General features: G+C 35.7%; 2 protein-coding genes across 3 annotated transcripts; both read left to right on the top strand.

Annotated features, from left to right (window-relative positions):
* The first annotated feature begins 154 nt into the window (after positions 1-154).
* Positions 155-6,470, top strand: rap2c (RAP2C, member of RAS oncogene family). Its single transcript, XM_030145558.1, has 3 exons — positions 155-1,115; positions 2,753-3,039; positions 4,833-6,470. Exons 1-2 carry the CDS (start codon positions 843-845, stop codon positions 3,029-3,031), a joined length of 552 nt encoding a protein of 183 aa, XP_030001418.1. The 5' UTR covers positions 155-842; the 3' UTR covers positions 3,032-3,039; positions 4,833-6,470.
* Positions 6,471-10,642: 4,172 nt separating this feature from the next.
* Positions 10,643-19,207, top strand: zgc:92907 (UDP-N-acetylglucosamine transferase subunit ALG13 homolog). Of its 2 annotated transcripts, none has more exons than XM_030145559.1 (5): positions 10,643-10,810; positions 14,384-14,546; positions 15,606-15,744; positions 15,837-16,985; positions 17,470-19,207. In XM_030145559.1, the coding sequence occupies exons 1-4, from the start codon at positions 10,730-10,732 to the stop codon at positions 15,946-15,948; spliced, it is 495 nt and encodes a 164-aa protein (XP_030001419.1). In that variant the 5' UTR covers positions 10,643-10,729; the 3' UTR covers positions 15,949-16,985; positions 17,470-19,207. The 2 variants fall into 2 exon arrangements, with proteins under 2 accessions (XP_030001419.1, XP_030001420.1); XM_030145560.1 differs by having other exon boundaries at positions 15,837-16,990; positions 17,481-19,207.
* The last annotated feature ends 6,169 nt before the right edge of the window (positions 19,208-25,376 follow it).

Genomic DNA, 25,376 nt, shown 5'->3' with positions numbered 1-25,376 from the left:
CCAATTTGTGGTTTGTTTGTTTTTTGTTTTTGTTTTGTTTTGTTTTTTTGGGGGGGGGGGGGGTCTGGTCATCCTACTTCCACCTCTGTTTCCCCATTCACAGTGGGCTGTAAAGGTCAGACTGTTAATGTGAAAAGCAAAAATCAGACCGGAAGTCATGCTGTAGTTAGCGGAAAACAGGCGGTTAGCTTCAGGAAAAAGCTTTTCTTTCAGCGTTCAGACCCAGGAGGGCTGTGTTAAAACAAACTGCACCCAATGGCCCTTCGGGATATAATACAGCATCCGCGGTGTATCCGTCGATAGCACACCCAGAGGCCGAGGTGCCGGACGGGCCGGAACCAGAACCAGGCCCGGACCAGGACCAGACGGACATCAGCGGGCAGCGGTGCGTGTTTGCGGCAGTGACCGGTGGTTCGGTGTGAGTGCTGGGACTGGCATGCCGTCTGGAGGAGAGCTGTAATGTGCACCACCGAGGCTGGCTGTTTGTAAATACACGGCAAGTTTGTCGTGGAGTCCCCGGCACTTCGGCGCTCTCAGACCGGCTGTAAAGGCTCGAGTATGGGACTCCGTCAATTTAGCCTGAAACGAGTTAGCTTCACCGCAAGCTAACAGCGGAGTTAACGGACATCAACTTTTCCTCGCTAACAAGCTAAGTAGCATAGGAATAACAGCAAATATGAACAGCGGGGTTGGGTTTATGTGAATGAAGTGGTTTTATGAATAACCATTAAGTAGGCATTTCTGTTGTTAGATCTTTAAAATATCTGATAAATGTTTCTGGAGCGAGTATAGCAGCGGAGCTCAACCGTTAGCTGCTAAAGTTAGCCGCCTCCATCGCCCCAATGAAAGAGTACAAAGTTGTCGTGCTGGGAAGCGGCGGCGTCGGTAAGTCCGCGCTGACCGTCCAGTTTGTCACCGGCACATTCATCGAAAAATACGACCCGACCATCGAGGACTTCTACCGAAAGGAGATTGAGGTGGACTCGTCGCCCTCCGTGCTGGAGATTCTCGACACGGCGGGGACGGAGCAGTTCGCCTCCATGAGAGACCTGTATATAAAGAACGGACAGGGCTTCATCCTGGTCTACAGCCTGGTCAACCAGCAGTCATTCCAGGTACGTATCTGATCTGTGGGTCACTATACACGTGAAAACTGCATCAGCTAAGCACTTATCAAGATCTGCTCCTTACTGAAGCAGTAATGGAAATTCACCATCCAAAGACCTGCAAAATAACACACCCAGTGTTACTGTAGTAAAGTGCATTTAATGTAAAGTATTCCCCCTTTTTGTAGATGTCCATGTGCTTTTCACATCAGCAGCAGCTTTTCAATTTACAAACTATTCGTTCACCACATACTAATGTAACATATGCAATGGACATCTAATGTGAAGAAATCATCTTACATTACAATCACAACAACACAAAATGAAAACACCCTAGACCAGCTCTGATTGATACTATCATGAATATACAGATAAATACAACATTTATCCCCAGGTTTGGACAGACATTGGCAAAACAGCTTTTCCCACCATGCACCAAAGTCTTGGAATAATCTCCAAAAAGTTGTTAAACTAAAAACACTCATCCATTAATGATTTTTAGAGTATCATACAGAATCCAGTGGGAGAGGAATGTCATTGTTTTCTTGAGGTCATTGTGCTTGAATAGCTCTTCCTCTGTTATTGTTCACTTGCATATCTTGTATGAGTTGAGTTTGTATGGCTACTACCTTGGCCAGGCCTACCTTGCAAAATAGATTTCTGTTATCAATGGGACTCCTGGCTGAATAAAGATAAAAAGAAATAATTACAAAAAATACATATAGAATATATAATGAGCATTGAAATGTGTTGTTGTGTTTGCATAGAGCATCAATTGTCTCTTGTGACTTAAATACATACTTTTAGGTTGTAAAATTATCTAATTTAACACTGTCTAGGAAATACCAGCAGCTTTGGACTATGATCAAGAATAAGAAACATGACACACCAGTCTAAAAGATGTATTATAATCTACTTGTCAATGTAGTTTACTGTATATTTTGGCCATGCCTCCGGTGATGTGGTAGTTTCCTGTTTTTCGTGGTTCTTTGTTCACCTCTGCTACAGCTTTGCTCTTTTTATTAACTTGTATGAAGAATATAAAGGTGTTCAATACTTCACAAGTCATTGAAAATATGTAAATATTTAGTACATGATACGTATAAATGCGTGTTGAGCTCTCTAATACCTTCTTTCAGTTTACATAGAGACATTATACTCTTCAAATGTAAACTAACCATAAACCTGCTCAGAACCAGAAACAGCTTCAGTTAAATGTTTGGAAGGAATCGAGGACACATACTTGCCTCACAAAGTCTAAACTGTTTACCTCATAAAACCCAGTTTCCATAACTTTGCCCTAGTTTTCGATCTTATTTAACACTTTACATCAGCATCACATATGTATAATCAGCTATTCACTGAAATTAGCCAAGTCAAACCCAAAACTATGGAGACTATATGTTCTCAGGGTGTGAACTGTGTTTGGCTGTATAGTTTGTCTTGATAGGGAGCGAGAAGGTACATTTAACATGGAAGTGTTCTGCAATTTTAAGAAAATACAATGCTCTGTAGTTACCATACTTAATTTTCAAGATAATGCTGTGTAAAACAGTGTGACTAAGTTATTTTATATCAGCTCTAAACAGCCAAGTGGCTTTAAGAATAACTGTACACTTATGTTTCACTCCCTCTTCATTTTTCAGGACATTAGACCAATGCGAGACCAAATTGTGCGAGTGAAGCGCTTCGAGAAGGTGCCACTGATCCTGGTTGGGAACAAAGTGGACCTGGAGTCTGAGCGTGAAGTTGCTGGATCAGACGGTCGAGCCTTGGCCCAAGAGTGGGGCTGCCCTTTTATTGAAACCTCTGCTAAGAGCAAGACCATGGTGGACGAGTTGTTTGCTGAGATAGTCCGACAGATGAATTACTCCACACTGCCGGAAAAGCAGGAACAGTGCTGCACAGCCTGTGTGGTACAATGAAGGAAGAGGTATGGATTTTCATTTACTGGTTGTGTTTGTATTCATGCCGCCAAAGAGCTTACAAGCACAGCATAGTTGGCGACTCACAAAATGTGTTAAAATGTCCCTCCAGTGACTGTAAAAATCGTTCACAAGCTGAGGAGAAATGTGACACATGGATGACTGTGGTGTTTCAGTGCAATGCGAGGGAGAGGAGAGACTCGTTTGGAAGTGAGAAAGACGAGTGGGTAGTGCTGCTGTGCACAAACCGTTGGTTTAGTTTGTTATCATAAGATTGCAGAAAGTATGTGGCATGAAGAACACAACTGTGTGAGCAGCTGAAGGGTGGAGGGGGATTTGAAGAGTTGAGACTAATGAAGCACAAAGCCCTGTGACATGACCCATAGAAAGAGGAAAATGTAACATCCTGAAAAAGAATCTATTCTGCAACAGGAAGTGCACTTTACCTTTATTGCCTTAACCACTGTTTGTGCAGATGATCATGGACAATCACAGATTTAGCAAGATTTAGTCCTGTAATTGAACATTTCTGTAAATATTCTGCAGTAGAGCAGGCACAGGCCACACTAATGTTAAATGTACACCAGTATCAGAATGTTCCATAGGTTTGTGGTAGCACTGTTAACTTTTTTGTAACCATCTCACAAAAAACTGTATTTTAGCAACAGGAAATAGCCAGTATCTCTAGGGGAAAATTCAAGGTCATTTGAAAGTCTGAAAATAATTTTCTTTGACTTGTGAGAAATTGTCTCTTGAACTGAACATTCAAATCAGCCTATTAAAACTAGCTGTGAAAAATCTAGATGTAATTTCAATGTTTCCTGTGGAATTGATCTCTTGGTGTGGCGGTGTTTCATAGGTGGTGCACAGGGTTGTCAGTTTCTGTTCTGCATTTTCAAGGAAAGAAAATAACTACACTACAACAGCATTTAATAATAACATTTAATAACAAAATAGTATTAATTATTGAGTCATGATACACTCAATGATGTAGCCATCTGCAGTAGAGAATGACTCTGAATGTCTCTGACAATGCATTTCGGGCTGTTTGTCCAAGTAGTTATCGTCACACATGCGCAAATGGGCAGTTGATCTGGTAGTGACAGACAGCAGAACCAACCCATTAAGATGGAAGACACTACCACTACAACCACTGTTCCGTGTTGTAAAACCTTAAAATTTTAAATTCAAGACTTGAATATGCATAGCCTAATGTGTAGACCTATTAATGATTTTTTGTATCAAATGTATAGTGTAGCAGCAAGGATTATCAGTGGAAACACTGAATTTATATATTTTGAGCAATTATGCACCATTTAAGTAAGTAATTCCTCTTGAGAAGTTCAGTATTAGCCACTATTGGTGTCAAGTTCTAGAAATACTGGTAGTTCAGTAAAATTTCTTATAATGGCAGATTAATCTGGGTCAATAGGACCACTGCTCATTAATGAAGTCCGTATGTAATTCCAATTTCATGACTAGCTGAAGGTTCCCACTTTTAAAATCCTATTTCTGTTCTAAGCTATTTCTGTACAGGCTAATAATACGCCATCTTTTTTCTCCAGAGTAGCAGAGAAATCCCAGTTGAATTTTTCTTTTTGGTCAGTTTAGGTTTACTTTGTGAGTTTGATAATGGTGAGGAAAACATTACCAATATTGTATAAAAATAATAATATTAAACACAGTGACATAAAGAGCCTAAGAGCCATCTCTACCTTTATTTAATACATATTTATATGTAAAATTCACACAAGTGCTTCTTTAATTATCTTTGTAATATTTCCCTCTTTTCTTTTCATAGATGTACCCTTTGTCTGGATCACCACAAGCATTTTGATGAACATAAACCTGGGCACAAGCTGACTTTTGCACCTACTAACACAAAACTTACCACAGCCGGTTAAGTTTCTGTTTACGGTGTTTTCTGACTGACTGTCACAGAGCATCTGGCAGGAAATGCATCAGTCCTATTTTTGATATCATAAATGTAGAGGACGTTTCCGCAACCTTAACAACCTTAACGGCCTTTGCGATGTCCCAGGATGGAGCCGCTCCTCAGCTGTACAACACAGACTGACTCTGAATGAGCTTCAACACCCATCTGTGAATTTCTTTTTTCTCTGAGTCGAAAGTATCCCTGAAGTAATAAGCAGGAGTGTTTGTGAGGTTGCAGCTTCTTTTTAAAGCTGCTTTAATCACTATTATATACTTTATTATTACTTGTATAATGTCTCATGTTTGGAAAAAGTATTTCATTATGATGCAACATTTTTACTTTTCAGCATGCATACACGGGCTTATAAGCAGACTCTCCCAGGTAAACAGCTCAGTTTGTTTAGAATACCTCCTAACATCTGACTTTTAGCTTCAGAGAACAGCATTGACCAGTCTACTGTATTTCCTGGCAGTATATTTTTCACAAATGTACTTTTTAATGTTGCAGTAGCCTGGGGCAGCTAAACCATCTGAAAACATGCATGCTCAAAATTAAAAATGTTCTGCTGAATCAATTTTAAAGTGATAATGAAGAGCCATTGTACTGTTTTTAGCCTAAGTTCTATTGCGCAGCAGAACTTTTTATTTCTGTGCTCTGCAAAGCATGAATCGTGTGGACACAGGTCTTCCATTTTCAGTTTTCTTGAGTCTCTGACTTTGGAAAGGCCAAAGGAGCTCACAGTGCATTTTTGTGTTTGACAACATGATGTGTGTTACTTTAAATCCAGGAGATGCTGTTTTTTTTTTTTTTTTTGTTATTATTATTATTATTATTACTTTGTCAAATAACTCCCGCTGCAAAGTGGTTTGATAAAAGTTCTGGCACAGTTAATCAGATTTAACATTGTAATTTGTTGTTTTTTTTCTTATAGCAACCTATTTATTAAAACTAATGATACATTTAGCCAGTTTTAAACATTTAATTTTTTTTACTAGTTTGGGCTTTTTTGTGACTTTTCAGGACACATTGTAAATGGTTTTTGTTTTGTTTTAATTTTTTTTCCTGAAGCTGAGAATTTAACAGAGCCTTAAATAATTTCTGTTGTATTCTGGTGTTGTTTCCGTTTTTGTTTTTGTTTTTTTAAACTCCAAACAAAACGTTGAGCACACTTGCCTTTTTCTGTTTCAGTTCAGAATTCTTAGATTGAAAGTCATCCAATTCAACACATTTTCCTCTTAAGTCTAATAACTTCTATTAGCACTTTTGTGTGTGTGGTGTGTGTGTGTTTTTTCTGCCATGTCCTCTTTGGAAGCTGCTAAAAGTGTCTCAAATTGTTAAACTAAGGAGAAAAAAGTTGGAAAATTTTAACAGTCAAGTTGAATTTTCTGTTTCTTTTGTAAGAAATACTATAACAAAACCTGTTGTTAATTACACTTGAACTTAGAGTGCTGATTTCTGGAGATAAATATATATGTTTAGCCATAAAATGATGACTTCACAGTAGTATGTTTGATGCTTCTGGTCATCCGACAAACGGAAAACAAAGAGTTAAGCTCCAAAGTCTATAAATATCTGCTCACAGAAACTGGCTGCTTCCTCACTGCTGTGTTTTCATGCACAGAACTGGCAGAGCACAGTAATGATGGTGTGCACTTACAAGCTTTGTGTTCTTCATGAATTTGTCACACACGGTACTAGTTTTCGCATCCCACGGAGCACAAACATGGCACTTCTTCCTGTTGCTCTGTGGTCGTCAGGTGGAGCTGCTGGTGCTCGCTGCTTCTCCGAGAGATGGCAGCTGCTGTTGGTGCGGAGGGGGTGTTGTGGGGGGCCCTGAAGAGTCTGAGTCAGTGGGGTCACCAAACTCCTTCAGGAGAAACCTGCTTTTGGACGCCTCATCCTGGTTCCATGCTGCGTTTGTGTCTGTCCACACCACAAGAGAGAAAGCACAGCAGAGATGTGTGATGTTACAACATGAGAAACACCACAGGCCACAAACACACACAATATCAAAAGGATAAATATACAGACTAAAAGATTAATTATAAGTTTATCAGAGTAGTTTTGTCATCCAGGGTGATTTCCTGTTCTCTCTTGCTTGGTGTTCTTACATCACAGGCTCTATAAATATTATTCCTGTCAGCAGTGAGGTGCAGTGGTTTCCATGTTAAGTTAAGGGTTTTAAACATCCAAGTTCAATCTGCTTTTTGGTTACATACAGTTACTACAACTTAAATTTAGAAACTAAAATGTTTGGTTGCTATGTTCAAGAAAAACCTGGATAAGTTCTGTAAATTTAAAAAAAAAATGAAGTAGAAGGTCTTTAAAGTGTAGGAAAAGTCAGAAAAATTTTAGGGGTATCTACTGAGATCAAAATAGGTCACTTTATTTTGGTTTGAGGAAATTGTTTTGAAATCAGTAACCTTCTCTATTAAGACACTGAAGAAGATTGTAGTATAGGAGATTTTTTTTCAGTGAGCATATATTCAATGGTACAAACTAGTGAAAAATCTGTAATATAACAAGTAACTGCCACTGCCGTCTGTGAAATGACATCTTTATAGTGACATTGTTTGATATATATTGTTTCATCTTTAACCCTTTATTGGGCAAGGGACTATTTTTGGTAATTTCCACAAACATTAAATATGGGGCCGATCGCATGCCTCAGTGAGGTCCAGAAGCATGTTGGTTTTTATAACACTTTACAGTGATTCAGAGAGATTTTATAGAAATTTCAAAGCTGTAAATAGTGAATATGAGTGATTTTTGTCAGATTATGACCTTGTAACAGTTGCTTTATCGCACGTGTTTACTTTTTAGCAAGTGCTGCTTGGATGTTTGATGGCAAGAGGAGGGAGACTTGTCACGGCAACCAATGAGGAGGTAGATGACGTCCAATAACACACTACAGTTGAAATTTTGAATTTCAGAGTATTTCCATGAGCACCCTATAGAGGATTAACAGAAAGATGGTGAGGAAAATTTTATCAGTTTTTAAAAACTTGTGGAAAGGTTTTCTCCATAAAAATGGTTAAAAAAAGAAAGAAAAAGAGTTTTGATGTAATTTTACTCCATTTAAAAGAAAAAGGAAACAAATTTGATTAGAGGCAAAAAAAAAAAAAAAAAGTTGAAATATTTAATAAACTGAAAATCTCATGGCAGAATATTGGCAACATCAGTGATCAGACACATTTTCAGATTGACTGAGAATCTGAAAACAAAATATTGCCAAATTTGACTCAGACATTTACTTGCAATATGATTTAAAGGTCAAATTCATTCACACCTTTTATGTTTATTTTACAGTCATCTTCATGAAGGCATCAAAGTGTTCAACAGACACTTTTCTGGATATAATAGAACACAGAACCCTCTGTCTTGCAGTGACTACATTAACATGAGTCATGATTATAAAATTATGAAAGTACTTATGTTTTAAGACAACAAATCTTATCCAAGAAAATGTTCATCCAGCGGAACAAATGTAATAGTCTAATGCAGGGGTGTCAAACTCATTTTAGTTCAGGGGCCACATACAGCCCAATGTGATCTCAAGCAGGCCAGACCAGTAAAATAAGAGCAAAATAGCCTGTGACTTTATGTGTTTGTATCTTCAGTGTAATTTTTGCACTTTGTAAATAGTGTTTGACACCCCAAGTGTAGAGAAACAGTCCCACACTTTCTCAGCTCAAGACCCAAAGTATAAATGTTGTGACTCCTTGGGCCACAAATTCACAAATTTAGGCCGTGAATCAGACCCATTACATTTTTTTTATGTTGTATCTTTTTTTTCCCTCAATTTTTTGTCATTGTGTTTTTCTTATGCATTTTTAAGAAGAAAAACACAAATAAGTGTCATTCTGTCATTTTTCATTTTGTTTTATCTGTTACATCTGACATTTCTACACCTCTCATGGCCTTGTTGAGGTCAGTATTGAAATTCCTCTAGAGAAAACTCTTCCTCTATCTTAGTTCAGAATGAGTTAATTCACGTATTACAGTATTCTTATACATTTTACTCTGTAAAAAAATGTAATGTGATCCAATAGAAACAGCTCTATGACCCTAAAACATTTACAACCTGAGATGTAAACTTGACAAAATCACATACGTAATCATTAAATCACTGTTACTTATACTTCTTACACATGTTTAATTTTACATAGTGTATTTTATTTGATCCAAATTTTATCTCAAGGATTTTAGGACCTGCTGCAAAATAACGAAACAAAAAAACAGTTTCTGCGTTCATTTTTATCTCACTTCATCTCAAGACACCTGCTCCCTTCATTAACCTGATTCAGGTTTTCATGGCGGACAGGTGAGGTGACACAGGTCCCTGAGCCCAGTTGTCAATGTCAGGGACAAACTTTAATGCCCTGATTCCTCCAGGAGCACTGTCAGCAGGTTTGAGCACATGCATGTTCAGGTACAGGAAGTGGAACATCACACGCAGCCCAGATCTGTCTGATGAATTATACAGGCCAGAACGGGCACAAAACAAAGTGATGATAATGAAGTGTACAGGTACAGTGTACAGGGTATAACTCAGATATCTGAAATGCTATTTGTATTTATCCATCCATCATTCATTTATTTATTTTTGTCAAAGCGAGTCAAGCTCCTCTGTATCAAAGTACACATTTATGACCTAAGAAAACCTTAAACCTGAAATCATTCTAATATTTATAATGGTAGCTGCATAAAACCTCCCTCTGCACAGGATCACGTATATACAACTGACCTGAAGATTAAACACAATTAAATTTGGTCACAAAAAGGTTTTAAGTATCTGATACCCTGGGAAAATATCTGTAATCAGCAGCCACAATCTGCCACAAACACTTATATCAGACTTATTAATTTGTTAATTTTTGTCATGAGTCTGTGTAGTCAGTGATTTAAGTATTTGTTCTAATTTGCAGATGAATCCGTCCATCAGGCAGGTCCTTCCTCCTCATCATGAGACTTGTCTTCTGCATTGAATTCATCATGTGGTGAACTTCAGTATTTTATTGAACTTCCTTCTCCATCATCCATGACCTCTGACCTCTTCTGACCCCCATCCTCCTCCTGTTTTCTGTGCAGTGTCACATGAAATCCCAGCAGCTCGAAATCTGTTTACATTCTGTTTTATTAATGAATGTCTGCACTCTGTCAGTACTGGACAGATTGGTTTTATACCAGTAACTCAGACGTGTTTTCTTTTACATATCGCATGAGTTTTACTTGTGAGCTTCACTGAACATTGAACAGCAGGAAGAGATCTACAGATGTATTCAGTCACTCCCTTTGTAACAGATAGTTTTAATCTGATATCTAATCTGATAATATAATCTATTTAATCTGACCTCACTGGTGTTATGATTATGTGTCATTGTACTCCTTCACTTTGAGGTAAATGCAGTTTCACTGTGTTAAACAGTGAAGTAAAACAAAATGAATAACAGGCTACAATGGAACAGTAACATTTATAAGTGCTGTATAAACATATGCATTATACACTACATACATACATATCAGTAATATCACGTGTAACTACAGCTATCAACATCTATAACCCACAGTGCCTTCTTTACAGTGACTGCAGGGTTAGAGGACATTACAGCTCCAGACCTGTAGGTGGCAGCACGGTGTAATGTGAAACCCGTTCGGAGGCGGAAGCAGTAGTGACTTCATGTGTCAGCTGGAAAAGGATGAGGTGTCTAAAGTGGAAGCTGCAAGCCTTATAGTATAAAGAGTTTAAAAACTAAACAGATATGAAAACCGTATTCGTGACAGTCGGAACTACGAGCTTTGATGAGCTCATTGAACGCATCACGAGCTCGGACGCTCTTCAGGCGAGTTTTATACCTTAAATATTTTCCTGCAGGTAAAGTTTGTGTAAAGGCAAACACAATGAAATACATAGTCCTTATTTATATACTATTATAACCCCTAGCGAACCTGTTTATATTGTAACAAAGCTGTTTTAAGTGAATATCAGGCCACGTGTCCATTAATAATCAGAACTATGATGCAGAAGTCCAAATGTGAGAATAAAGTCAGGTAGACTGTTTTATCTTCAGTGTGGTAGTAAATAACTCAGTACATTTAACTGTTTGAATTGGAAATAAACGACTGGAAAAGAATTAAAGATATATACAAACATTTTAAGTGTACACATTTTTCCGTGACTGTATAATGTTTTGCATATGATAATAGGATGCGTGTAATATCTGCTTTACTGACAAAAAAATATGATATAAACATATAATGAGTCAGGGGTTTCATTCTGTCACTTTAGCTGAATGTAAAGGGAAAAATGCTGCTGAGTTTTATGTTTGGCTGTCATTTATTTACAGTCATGCAAGGAACAGTATTAGTTTACTAACATTTATTATTATTATTATTATTATTATTATTATTATTATTATCATTATTATTAATATTATTATTATTATTATTATTATTATTATTAACATAATAATAATAATGATGATGATGAGCGCATTTGACCAAAGTGCTTTACAACACAACAACAATAAAAGAGTAAGAGTGCAATAAAAATAGATTCAACAAAATTAATAAATACAATTCCAGTATAGGCAAAAGATTAGATTCTAGTGAGATGTTATACTGTATGGACAAAAGGAATGAACCATCTAGACCTTACAGTGACACATCCCATTCTAAATTCATAGGCATTACCTTAGATTTGATCCCCCTTTTCCAGTTGTAACACCTTCAACTTTTCTAGAAAGGCATTTCTACAAGACTTTGAATTATGTCTGTGTGGATTTTTGCCCGTTTAGACACTGACCTGGCTCACAGTCCTAGTTCATCCCAAAGATGTACGCAAGGGTTAAAGTCAGGGTTCTGGTGAGGGTCTTCAACACCAAAGTCATCCAAGCAAGCCTTTATGAACCCTGCTTTGTGCACTGGGGCACAGTTATGCTGAAACAGGAAAGGGTCTTCTCTAAAATGTTCCCACAAATTTGGAAGCCTAGAATTGTCCAAAATGTGTTAAGATTTCCTCCCATGGTGTATGACTTTACACCCCTGTAACTATGAGACTGAATGAAGCAACTGAATTCAGTAGTACAGAAGTATAGCTGAAGAGTTGAGTCCATATAGTTTTTGTGTATATCTAGTGATACTCTTGTCATAAACCCAACTACTGGAGCTTTACAGAAAAGATTTAGTTATATTTAAAGTGGAAATAAAACATTTTCTCAGTCTTTAGTAAAAAGAAATGACTTACACTTACCTTATCAGCTAGCATATTTCTTGGATTTTTCCTTCCTAATGACAATAATATCTACAAATCATGTGTTTTTATAAATATTATTACTGACATGAGTTTTTCGTCGAAGATCCCCTAATCCCACGTAGGGGTGTAAGAAAATATCGGTTCTGCAATATATCGCGACATTTCATTTCACAATACTGTATCAATGTTAAAAAGTGCTGTATCGATATTTTTAAGTGTTTATTCAAATGTAGAATTGTGGAGGTTCATTTTAGTTGTTTTGTTTTTCTTTTTTGTTTATATTTTATTTATTATTATTTAACATTCTTTTATTAAATATTGTTAGTTCCTTTATTGGAATTGCACAAAAATAATCTTCTGATGTTTGTTCTGAACTAATAGAATATGAACATTTGAATAGGATCTAAAACTGTAATGTCTGTAAAACATAATTTAAGTTTGAACACAGGAACATTTTGTCATATAGCATTAGATTCTGTTGGGATCAGATAAAAATGTGTTTAGTATTTGTGCAGATTTCTGGTGTAATTTAATTCTTCACAGAAATAATCATTTAGCAAAAAAGAAACAAAAAATTGCTTTTTAACAGTATCATGATATATCGTGTTATATTGTATCGTGATCCTCGTATTGTGATTTGTATTGCATCACCAGATTCTTGGCAATACACAGACCTAATCCCACGATGCCCCTCTGTAATTTGACCACCAGAACCCCCAGAAATTTGTGAAAACTCTGATAAGTTAAAATACAAAACTTTGTTTGTAGGCAGCTTATTGTAATTCAATACAATACACAAAGCTGTTGTCATTTATTTTGATGAGTAACAGAAATATGAAATCAAACCTATAATACTACCAATGAAAGTCTGCACCTGGATTTAACCAAACAAATATTAAGGTCCTTTCATTGGATAATTGCCACTGGGATTAATATGTTTAGATGCAACACATTTTTTAATTGTATCTGATGCAGTGCGTAGCTTCTGTTTTCTTAAATATCCATCATTTTACCAGGGAGCATAAAGATTGGACTGTGTTTTAAAGGAAAAAAATGTCATGTGGTCTGATGAGTCCAGACTGACCCTGTTCCAGAGTGATGGCTCCATTAGGGTATGATGTAGAGCTGCAACAGATTAAACGACTCAGTGATCCAAAAAAAATTATTCAACCACAATTTTCCTGAATCAAAGCTTTGTTTCCTTCATTTCTCTGCTGTTAAACATTGGTTCCACTGTTGTGTTTCACATGGACGCTTATTGTGACGCACAAAGAAGCTTCAATTCAGGAAAACTGCAATAGAATATCTCCCTTCAATCAATTCGACTTGTTTAATCGAATCAGGAATTTTTGCATTGGCTTCAAGCACCTAATCGATTAATCGGTTACAGCTCTAGTATGATGAAAGGGTGATAAAGGGATTACCCATCATGCCTAGTGCCTACAGTACATGCTACAGGCAGTGTTATGATCTGAAGTTGATTCACTTTGTCAGGTCTAGGATGAGCAACATTCTACGTCCAAAAATTGACATGAATAAATGTGATTTGCATAACTTTATATAAATGATGCCATGGTGAATGAATGGCATCATCAACATAAAGACACTCAAGACATACTAGGTGTAGAATGTTTTTGGTCAGGCTGTGTAGGGGAGCTCCAGCACAGGGTTAGTCTAGAAACTTAATTTGAGAATAATTAACAACAGTCCCATCTGTCAGCTGAGCTATTGATAACAGATAATGGGCAGAGTGTTAGTATTGTGAAATAGAAATAGAAATGAAGAGGATTGCCGAATTATGGCCTTATGATGCATTGGATATATGTGTCTGTATGCATATTAATGTTCCCTGAAATGTGTGTATGCTCAACATGTAATGCACATACTGATATTATTATCAATGTTTTTGTTTTTTGTTTTGCTTTTTTTTTGTTTTTTTGGAGGGGGGGGGTGTTAGAAGGGTTTTTTGTTTGTTTGGAGTATTGTATTGTTTTTATGATCATATATTCATTAAAATGGAAAATAAATAAAAAATATATTAAAAAAAAAAGAAAAAAGGACAATGGACAGTATCTCCGTGTGATGAAAACCATACTACTAAAGTAATGTATTTCTTGTCTAATATCTTGCTGTCATGTGTTTCTGTTTATTCCCTCTTCAGACTTTAAAAGCTCGTGGATATGAGCGTCTGGTCCTTCAGGTCGGTAGAGGATCGGTCCTCCCGACTCCCGACAGTTGTCCAAACATCAGACTGGAGGCTTTTCGATTTAAAGACTCCATAGCAGACGAGATGAAGGGAGCTGATCTCGTCATCAGCCACGCAGGTGAAGAAATAACCTCCCCTCAACAACAGGGCTCATTCAGTGTTCACTCCAGCTCATGGTTCAGACACGTACAAACATGAAACTCCAGCCTGTTCAGTAAGATTTCTTGTCTCCCTTGTAGAGTTGTGTGATATAACCAATATCTCATGTCCTAGTTATGTTACATATCATAATATAGTGCATTTATGTTCTATAATTTCAGTAAGTAAACACTTTAGGTAAAATGACAACTTAGAAAGGCCTATTTCTTTTATCCTTTTTATTCTATATTGCTCTGCTTATATCCAAATAAACGAGTAACAAAAACTTGAAGTATTCATCTGTAAATTACAAAAGTAACACACCATTTAACTATAGTTGGAAACAAAATAAATACAACTAAACCAAATATAAGTCTAAATACCTAAAATCTGGTATCTTAAAAAGTGTTTTAATCAAGTGTAAAGTGTGAGTATTTTATGGAATCACTATTTCATATTTTTAGATGTAATTTATTTAACTGCTTTGAATAATTTCTAACACAATTCTTTTCCCCAGTGTTATGGGTGATTTATGACTTTCATCAGCTGTTTTCTGCCTACATGAACTGAACACCAAAACCAAACTGTAGAAGAAACACATTCACATTTAGTATTACAAGAAACAAAATTGGTTGGACCTTAATTTTATTTGTTAAGCCAAAATGTCTCCAGAATAATAATCTAAATGTTGGAATTTAGGAATCTTTTAATAATTTTCAGAAAGCAAGGCCTTAATTGAAATTAATTAGATAAATTGCCTGGCCCTAGTTTAAGAGTTATATTTGTATGATACTTTTACAGAAAACTTACCTTTAGTTTGTTAAGGTAGTATAAACTTGTCATTTTTATGATGAATATTCATCATCTGTAACTCAATACAGACATGTTATTTGTGTGCACATACTACCCAGAAAAGTGACCGTAAACACATAAGGGTGTCAACAAATGGAAACCAATGAAAGGAAAGCAGTACTTGCTAAAGGGCACAAGAAGCAGTTCTTGGAAACATGAATAAAGGTGGGTTTGTTTTTCTCTTCAGGAGCAGGAAGTTGTTTGGAGGCGCTCGGTGCAGGGAAGCCACTGCTGGTCGTAGTAAATGACAAACTGATGAACAACCACCAAATGGAGCTGGCGCGACAGCTCCACGCAGACTCACACTCACTATACTGTACATGCAGGTTTGTGTTTCGTCTGATGGTGTACATATGCAGACACATGACCGAGTTATTTAGTGAAACATGAGTAACTTTTCTCTCCTCCAATCTTTCAGCACCCTAACAGAAACCCTGCGGACCATGGACCTCTCTGTTCTCCTGCCATTCTTACCTGGACAGCCAAAAAACTTTGCTAACTTTCTAGATAAAGCTCTTGGAGTTCAATGAAATTTTCTGTCAAACTGAAGGACAGTTTGTCAGAAAGTGAAGACAGACAGTGAAGATGAATATCATGTGACTGTCCAGTACATACATGACATTCAGCTGTGATCTATTTTTATACCCAGTGTGTAATTATAAATAATACATGTCATATATCACTGAAGTTATGAAGTATATCTGTATTTATTCATACATTTTGTAATTTTGTTTAAGTAGTCTAATACATGTGGGAAAATGTTTGAGTAGTGTTTTCTTTGAGATGGTGACATATGTCTTAACATGTTATAACTTTTAACCAGATTCTTGAGCTGCAGATATGTGAGATAAATGACTCTACTTTTAAGTCACTGTTGAGCTGGTTCTGCTCTAAATATTTTACCAACAAGTTATTTTATCTGGATTTGTCCTTAACCTAGATAGTCTAGATAAAACAAAAGGTGGAATGTAACCGTATACTTTTACTTTAGCTGATAATACTTGCATACCTTTTCCTTTTGGTTTATTTTTACAATGCGGTATTAATACTCATATTCAAGGATCTGATTACTGAATCCTAACTGCTTTTGGCACCACGGTGTCACTTTTAGCCTCAACATCATTAAAGCTGAAGCAGCCGTCAAAACTAGAGACACTGGAGCTCCTAGAAAGTTGATCTTATCGGGAAACAGTCATGTTTCTATCAACATACCTGTATGTGTTAACAGCCCAGACAATGCACTTCAGCAGATCGTATTCACATTTGTGATGTATTTATAGTCTAGTGTGTGAGGTCTTGTTATGACTGTTCTATTCTTAAAAAATACAGGTATGATTTATGTTGTTTTTGTATTGCTCTTTTATGTCCATCTGTGCAGTTTTTCACAGACCATTTATTCTTTTGTGGACGTATTTAATTATAGGAAGATCTTAAGTTGATTTATTTCCATCACTGAATTTTTATTAATCTCTATAAATCTGAGTTGTACCCGTTCTTACCATAAGAGTGGGATGATGTCGAAAACAGTGGCCACCCATAGATCTGTCTTCACATTAAAACCAAACTGGTATGGTTGTTGCTGTTTGTATTGTTGATACTTTCTTGTGAGGGTCTTCGCCACCTTCTTCTCTCTTGTTCTCTCCCCTTCTTCTACCCCCCCGCCCCCACCCCCCATGTCAGGTCCGGCATCAAAATGTGGTTCAACAAAACTCATAATAAACACAGTACAATATCAAAGGGCGCTTCATATACTTTATGAAGTTACCCTTGGTAAAGCAAATTTGTTCAGCACCCAAAGGAACCAGACTACCATTCTGCTGTTAGGATGCTGGACAAGACAAGTAGGACAAAAAAAAAAAAAGTAGTGTGAGATACTCCCTGGTAAAATGTCCAAATAAAAGAGGTTACACAAGCAAAGGTGTTAGAAAAATGGGCAATGATGACTGGGAGTACAGTTGGTGTCGGCTGCTGCCTTATCGGTACAGACAGCTGCCTGTCAGCCAGCTGAGCCCATAAAAAAAAGAAAAAAAACAAAACAAAAAAACAAACAGACTGGTATGAGCTGAGTAGGATGAAGTGGAACGAACAGGTCAGGGGTTTTTTTATATTTGCCTGTATCTTTCAAGTATGTTAAATGAATGCTAAACGCTCCAGTGTCTGCTGCAACAATCAGTGTATAAGTCTGTTACTGAAGGTATGCACTGTATGTTATCATGGTATATCTCCAAAAAGTCATAGTTTGTGCAATTTATTTGTCAAAACTAGTTTCTATATCCACAGAAAATGCAGGAAATTGCTGTTTTCATAGGACATAAAATGTCTTTTTCCTCTTTCTTCCGATAAATGATTAAGTGTTTAAAGACACATAAAGTTGAGTTCATAGATGCAAGACCTTTTCAGTCCTAAATCCCAGGATTTTCACAAATGATATACATCATATTTTGTTCACAGCTGATTAGATTAAATTGGGAGATAAGGAAATGCAAAAAACAAATTCTAATGCACATAAGTCAAACTGATTTTTTTCCAAATACAATATTATCTTTGTATCATCTGAAATGCAAAATAATAGTCTTGACTTTCTTTTATTTCATTGTGTGGATGCTGGTTATTTCTTTTGCTCTGTTCAGTAAATTCCAATTGCTCCTCCAACTTGAGGAGCAATCCCTTCGTCAATGCTGACCTAAGGTTGATGATTCATCATTTCACTGAGTTTACAGTTTCTTCACTTAAGAAGGTTTTGTTAAACAGGAAATGATGAGTGAAAGGCAGCACGTAGTCAGCTTCTACTGTTCAAACTCTGAACAGTGTTTAGAGTCAGAGGAGGAAATATTTTTGGCCACTGTCTGTAAAAGCTGAAGTCACTTTGGTTCATTTTCATACTAGAAACCTGTCAAGTGAGGTGTCGAAGAGAGTTTCACCAGTCTTTATTTTACTGCACATGTTTGCCTTATGCTGTATTCATGTATTTTTTGAGGTTTATGAAGACTACTGTAAATGTCAAATATCATGTTAAGTAAAAGGGTTAGTCCAGGAAGACAGGCAGACTTCCCTTTGGGAAAGCACCATCTTTTTTTTTTGTAGAAAAAGATTTACGCTCTGTCACGGGAAATTTGTGAAGACAGATGGCTTTGTTCTCTTTTTTCTTTATGCAGATGTTTCACAGCTGACACCAGGAATATATCTGTGAACAAGAAGTGTAATGTAATATTCACTCTCCTGTTATATCAGACAGCTGTTGTTTCATATTATCACCAATAGGGAAGTGTTTTTATCTTGTGAAAGTTCCTGATATGTTTACATTAAAATCAAGTAATTTTTATTATTTCTGTTTTTTTGTAGCTCCAGTCAGATTTAATAAGGACACAAAATATCAATAAGTTATTTGCAGTTTTTGAAAGAAGCATTTGTGTAATTTAAGTAAAAGCATTAAAACAACAGTGCACAAATACTCCACCACAAGTACATGATCTGCAATGAGGAGTGAAATAAAGTTTTACCAGCAAAATGTACTAAAAAATGAAAAATACAATTTTTCAACATTATAAGATCATTTTTGATCAGTTGAAGCTGCTGTATTACAGTGTGTAACATTTTAATGCTGTAGATATTTACTATTTTCAAAACATGTTTGTTTAATCTACAGCGATGCATCATATTCTATGAAGTCATCATATATTTGTAGCATTGCTGCCCTCCTAGAATGATGTGTCTCCAAAAAGTGAGGTTTCAAAGAACATATTTAGCTTCAAAACTATTTTCTCAACCGATAAATAATATCTTTCTTCAGTGAATTCACCACAAGTCAGTTTTATTTCTATAGCAGCACTCATAGAACATGATTTACAAATTCAGATCAAGGCTTTAAAATAAATAATCAACTAAATAAATAGACAGATGTGGTTTTCACTGGATAGGAAGGAGAGTAAACATGGAAAATTAAGAAGTAACTAAATCTGTGAGAGAAATGTAGTCAAATAAACAGAGTAGAAACAGAAAGTAGTATAATATGGAAATACTCATGTAAAGTTATAGAACTGGTACTTTTTTCATTGACAGTGCCAGGAGCTTAAACAATTTTGAGGAAATATGTCAAATATGGTCATTCCTTGCGCACATTGTTTGCTGATGATTCCTCTTTTATGGAATTAGTTATAAATGGTCAATAAGTGTCTCTGTTTAGCAGCTGAAGAGGCAATTATCTGAGACATTGTCAATGAGGAAATGATGCTCAGTTTATCAAGAGATTGTATATTTAGAGGTTTTTATAAGGTGTAGAAATTCAAAATATTGTTTCCTGGTTGAACCTGCTGAAGAAAATGAGTGCCCAATTATAATACTGGGGGTTAAAATCTATTCTTGTACTTTTTTTTTTCCCTCTTGCTCTTTTTCCTCATAAATTCATATATACACATACAGTACATGTGTACAGTATTTTATATGTTTAGCCACTGGTATAGATATAATTAAAGAGTAAATTTCTTGTGTAGAAGCAGTTTCCTCATGCTGAGATTATGGGTGGCTGAGCTTTGAGAGAAATTACTTATCCCTTTATTTTTGTTTCCTTCTTTTTCCTCTTTTATCTGTGTTTTGTCTCAGATGTCTGAGAATGGTTAATAGAATGAGGTTAAAGGAAATGTTTGTGCGATCATTTCTTTTTTTTTTTTTTTTTTTTTTGTAATATATTTTTTCTTTTGTCATGCTGCAAAGTTGTAATGTGGCACAAATACTAAAAAATTGATAATAAAAAAACCCAAAATATTTGGGTACATTCGTCCTCTGGTGTATGTTATTATCACAACCACATTCCCATTTGTAGAATCTCCATGTTTTTGATAGATAGTTCCACTGAATGATATTAAAGTGATGTGTCTTAACTGGAAAACCTCATTTTCTCAGGTTTTTGCCAAAGACACTGTCCTCAATTCAGTTCATCTGGTTTGGACTGGTTCTGCCTGCCACATTAGTATTATTCACATGATGTTTGTTTGCTCACTCCATGTGAATCTAATATGTAGAGGTGCACACTAGGGTAACATGTTTTTCCCACTGACGCCTCCTTATCAGCATTATTTCATTTTGTATCAGTGCAGCCACGAAGTATTACATGCCCAAAGTGACTCACAATAAGTCCATTCACGTCATGTAGAAACAAGAACCAGATACCATCAGAAATCAGCAGTGTGTCTCTTTTTGTGCTCAAAAACACAAACATAAGTTGTATTTCAGATGGTTTAGGAATTATAGACGGGTACTTTGAAATAAACAACTACGTAAAACTAGGCTTGTGATACTAACCTCGCAATGAATTCTTGTCTTATCGTGTTTTCCAGAGCATAAATATGTTGGCATTTGCTTTTACGGCCTCTAGAAAAGTACAAAATTGAAATCTTCAAACAACAGAATGATTCTTTTGCTCTGTCGTTTGCTGATTAGGTTCTTAATCATTGACATTTTCTCAGTAAGATGCTAATTGAAGTACCTTGTTGAGATTTTGTTATCACTCCTATTGTGACTGATGAATTTTACTGGGGGGACAAAGTTCAGAAACATAGAAAACACTAACTCATATGAAGTCATGACTGAGACAGAACATTAACCTGATCTTGAACCAATTAAATACCAAGAAACCTGATAAAGAACAAGCCTCCTATTCATCATGTGAGCACTGAATGAGTCCATTCAAAGAGTAACTACTGGGTTGAAGCAGAGGATCAATCAAATGAGCTTAAAAAGAACGAATGAAACAACAGAAGTAACTGCTGTGCATATAGTTAAGATTAAATGCCTAATATTTTAAACATATATGTACAATAGCAAAATGATCAAGAATTTATTGTCTTTGTATTTATGAATTGTTTCTATCTTCTTTGTCTGTTATTAAAGAATTTGATCCAGTTTTATCAGGTAGCAAAGTGAAGTAAAGTATGTGTCTTTAGGAAATGGAAAAAATATATGGACATCTGAAAGTTATGTGGAATGAAATGCTGTTCCTGATGTCCTGAATTAATCCTTAAACCCATAAAGACCCAAATGTCCACCTTCGACCAAAACCATCTACTGATGTCAAATGTTTAATACTTGTTAACCCACTAATCCTATCAGTCCATGTAAATAATTGGTGTAAAATGCAGTTTGTCATCTTTTCATGGTCATCAGATATGACCCATTTGGACGTTCAGAGGCTCCGTAGTGAACGTGGAAACATCGTCATCTTCTACAACATTGATTCACCAGTAAAACCCATGGAGTTAGATTAGTGACAGTGGATGGAGACACTTGACTTATGTTGTTAATGATATATTTTGATGAAAAAGTCACTTTTTCTGCAGTTTTCTCCGTTTTTGATATAATAACCTTCAACTTTACTCTGAGTTTTTATGAACATCTACATGGTCAGTAAATTAGAAATAAGAAAATATATGATTCACTCTGAAAAAATGCTAAATACAGATGATAATATTAGAGTAAATGGTGATAAATTACATGAAAAAAGGTTAAATATAGAGCAAAAAATAATTTGGGAACTGACATAAAAGTAGCACTGGATCTTTATGGGTTAAAGGTATTGAGTCAAGGATCTGTGGATGCCAAAAACATCATCAAGATGAAACTCAGGAAAACATGTCTTTATGGAACCAGCTTTGTGAACTTGTTGTGCTTGTATTGAAAGAACTACCGGAAAATATTATTTTACAGATACAAACAAAAGACTACTTAACTCATCACAAGAACTGGTTGAGACAATGGTTGCATAATATCTTCTGTTTGTCTGAAGGAGAAAACCCCTGGTGATGTAATTTTCTCAGCTTGAGCTCAGAAAAATCAAATTTATCTGGATTCCAAGATATTTTTGCATTTCAGTCAATTCATTAGCACCCTCTTTGTCTTTCATAACAACATTAGCTCCATTCAGATTCAATAAGGACACAAAATAACATTATGTCATTTGCAATAATGGCAGAAGTATTCAGACCAAGTAAATATTCTGCATCCAGAGCCTCACTGAAGTAGAAGAATGTGTTAGCAAAATGTACTGCATGCTAAAATGGCGTGTTTTAGAATAGTATATGATGTTTATAGATTAATTTTTACTACTTAAATGTGTATGTTGCATTTTACTGCTGTACATGTTAAAGACTGAGTTATAAAATAGCCAGGCAAAGCAAGGCAGGTTTATTTATATAGCACATTTCATGCACAAGACAATTCAAAGTGCTTTACATAAAACATTAAAAGCATTACAGCGAGGTGCAGGGGAAGCAATAAAAAGTATAGGCATGAAAAGAAAAAACAAAACAGATAAAAACAGATTAAAAACAGATTAAAAAAATAGAACTATTTTATATACTATTCGGTAGTTTCATTCACAGAACCACATTGTGTAAGATCATGTGTTTCTAGTGTTGTTGAATAGCATGTATTTTGCTTTTGAAAATGCAGTTTGTAGGTAATCCAAGTGTTTTAAAGAGTTAATGAAGAATGTTAAACTCAGCCTGCAAAGGTTCATTACATACACTGAGTATCAACAAATTTGGACATGAAAAACTGTCTTAAATGTGACAGCAGTTGTTTCATAATAGGGTGAAACAAGAAGTAGAATATACATAAATTATTAAAACTAGCAGCACTGTACCCGTGGTGCCATTGTATGATAGCATGAGAGGCTAAAATCGCCCAGCATATGTCACAACATTTGAATATGGACATAAAATTGCGCCTAGTAGATAGTTAGGTAATGTCTCTATTCATTTGGAGAGTTTGGCAGCGAGTGGACCTGTGAAGGTTGAGGAAAATCTGTAAAAATGCCCTCCTGTGCTGCAACATCGATCAGACGGACACAGAATGTGCATTATATAGTAGGATATAGGTATGTTCTAATTGTTTAAAGCTGGGTTCCTGATATGTTTGCATTATAATATGAACGGTTTTTATTTCCAGGTATGGTAAAAAGCACTTTTACAGTATGAGGAATTTGTCTCGGTGACAGGTGGAAACACAGTGACAAAAAAGGCAAAAGAAAGCATTAGTACTGTTTTAAAGAATAAACACACTATTATTATATTATTAAATACATTAACCCTGTAAAACCTAACCCATTAAAAACTAGCCAAAAAATATCAAATATTTGAGAGTGGAAATGTTTATTAGCCCTTTTAATGTAATACAAACAAAAAAATTTGCCCTATCATTTTCTCAGTGATACATTTTTTGTATCACATTTGATACATTGGGTGCTTTTGGGGAACTGTTTGCTTACCATGACATTAACTTTAGATACAAAAATACATTTTACCAGGGACATTTTGAAAATTTCAGGTATTTTTTTGTTTGTTTGTTTTTAGATAAAACTTTTTACAGCCTTTTTTTGTACCTTGAATGGTATAGAGCCTGTTAGGGGACACTGAGAGAGAAAAAATTGAGTCAAGTTTTATGAGATCTCGCAAAAGTACTGTGAGATCTCTCAAAACTTGACCTGATTTTTTTTTTTCTCTCAGTGTCCCCTAATGGACTCTGTAGAATGGCAACATAATTTCAATATTTTTTCAATATTTTTCAATTTTCAACTGAGTAACAATGTAAGTGTTCTTCTTAATGTAACTTTTTGAAAATTACCAAAGACTTTCCTACAAAATGTGTGTTAAATGATTTAACTATAATGGCCATATTACTATTATTATTATTATTTTTTTTTTTTTCTGAATGTCCCCTACCAGGCTCTGTACCATACCATATTGAAAAAGGCAAGAAAAAAAAAAAAAAAGAAAAGAAAAAAGAAAAGAAAAAAGCCTTTCCGCTGGCTGTAGTGGGATGATGATAATCCACCAGGGGACAGAAAACATGTATCAGGTCATATATAACTGATTTTTAAGGAAAACTGTTTAGATAGAGATCTCAGAACCTGGTGTAGCAAATATGATACAAATGGCTTTATGGGGTTAAAGAATAAGTGATACATATAGAATATAGAATAAAGAATAAATAGCAATAATGGATAAACAATGCATTATCACGCTTTCTGTCTTTATTAGCTCCAGTCAGATTCTGTGAGGACACAAAATGAGTATTCCATTTGCAGTGTCTGAATGAAGCATTCACATCATTTATTTAAGTAAAAGTACTACTATCACACTGTGAAAATACTCCACCACAAGTAAAGGGTCTGCACTGAAAATTGTCCTGAAGTGTGTAAGAATTATCAGTTAAAAGGTATGTAAATAATGAAAAGTAAAGGACGTCATTGTGCTGTTGATGTTTTGCTATTAAATATGATGTTTTTGGAGTCATATCACTGTTGAATAATGTGTATATTAGATATATTGTTTTCCTGCTGTGGATGTTTATGGTTGAGCACATATTCAAATACCTAAAATACTGTTGTGTAGTTTAGTTAAAATAAATGCATCATATTCTATAAGATCATGTTTGTAGTGCTACTGTCCTATGAAAACCATGCATTTCTGAAAATTGGGCTTTCATAGAGGAGGTTTTCTCAACACATAAATGTTTTGGCTTCACAATTACAACATGGGCTTCTGAGACGAAGTGTAGTAAGAATATAAAGTCACATAAATTAATCTAGGCATCATTCCACTACTGATGCCCAGACTGAAAAAGCACCAAACTATGTGGACGAGGGTGTTTTATCAGTTTTCGTCACCCTTGGATTTGTCTCACAGTCACAGGGAAAGGTTTCTGGGCACAGTGCCCTGTCTGGGATCCAGGATCCTGCTCTGATACCCAGGCCCTGCTGACAGTGTTTGTGTGTCCGGGAGAACCACCAGGGATTTAGGACCCTGTGAAGAAAATATCACTTTGGGTCTCATCATTTTAAACCACAAACCCTAGAAATATAAGAATGTGCAGACTTGAATCAATATTCTGCTTACAATAGATTTCATAATTTTGTGCAAGATTGATGAGAAAGGTGCAAGCCATCTTTCACATTTTAATAATA

Source organism: Sphaeramia orbicularis, chromosome 10 (genome assembly GCF_902148855.1).
Source record: "Sphaeramia orbicularis chromosome 10, fSphaOr1.1, whole genome shotgun sequence".
NCBI lineage: Eukaryota > Metazoa > Chordata > Actinopteri > Kurtiformes > Apogonidae > Sphaeramia > Sphaeramia orbicularis.
The sequence above is the reverse complement of the archived record's forward strand: the minus strand, read 5'-3'. Positions and strand labels throughout refer to the sequence as shown.

Bases quoted from the DNA above. Each gene is read 5' to 3' on its own strand.
- rap2c (XM_030145558.1), top strand. From the start codon at position 843: ATGAAAGAGTACAAAGTTGTCGTGCTGGGAAGCGGCGGCGTCGGTAAG. The intron at 1,116-2,752 runs GTACGTATCTGA...TTCATTTTTCAG, and splicing joins TCAACCAGCAGTCATTCCAG to GACATTAGACCAATGCGAGA.
- zgc:92907 (XM_030145559.1), top strand. From the start codon at position 10,730: ATGAAAACCGTATTCGTGACAGTCGGAACTACGAGCTTTGATGAGCTC. The intron at 10,811-14,383 runs GCGAGTTTTATA...TTCCCTCTTCAG, and splicing joins CGAGCTCGGACGCTCTTCAG to ACTTTAAAAGCTCGTGGATA. The intron at 14,547-15,605 runs GTGAAGAAATAA...TTTTCTCTTCAG, and splicing joins TCTCGTCATCAGCCACGCAG to GAGCAGGAAGTTGTTTGGAG.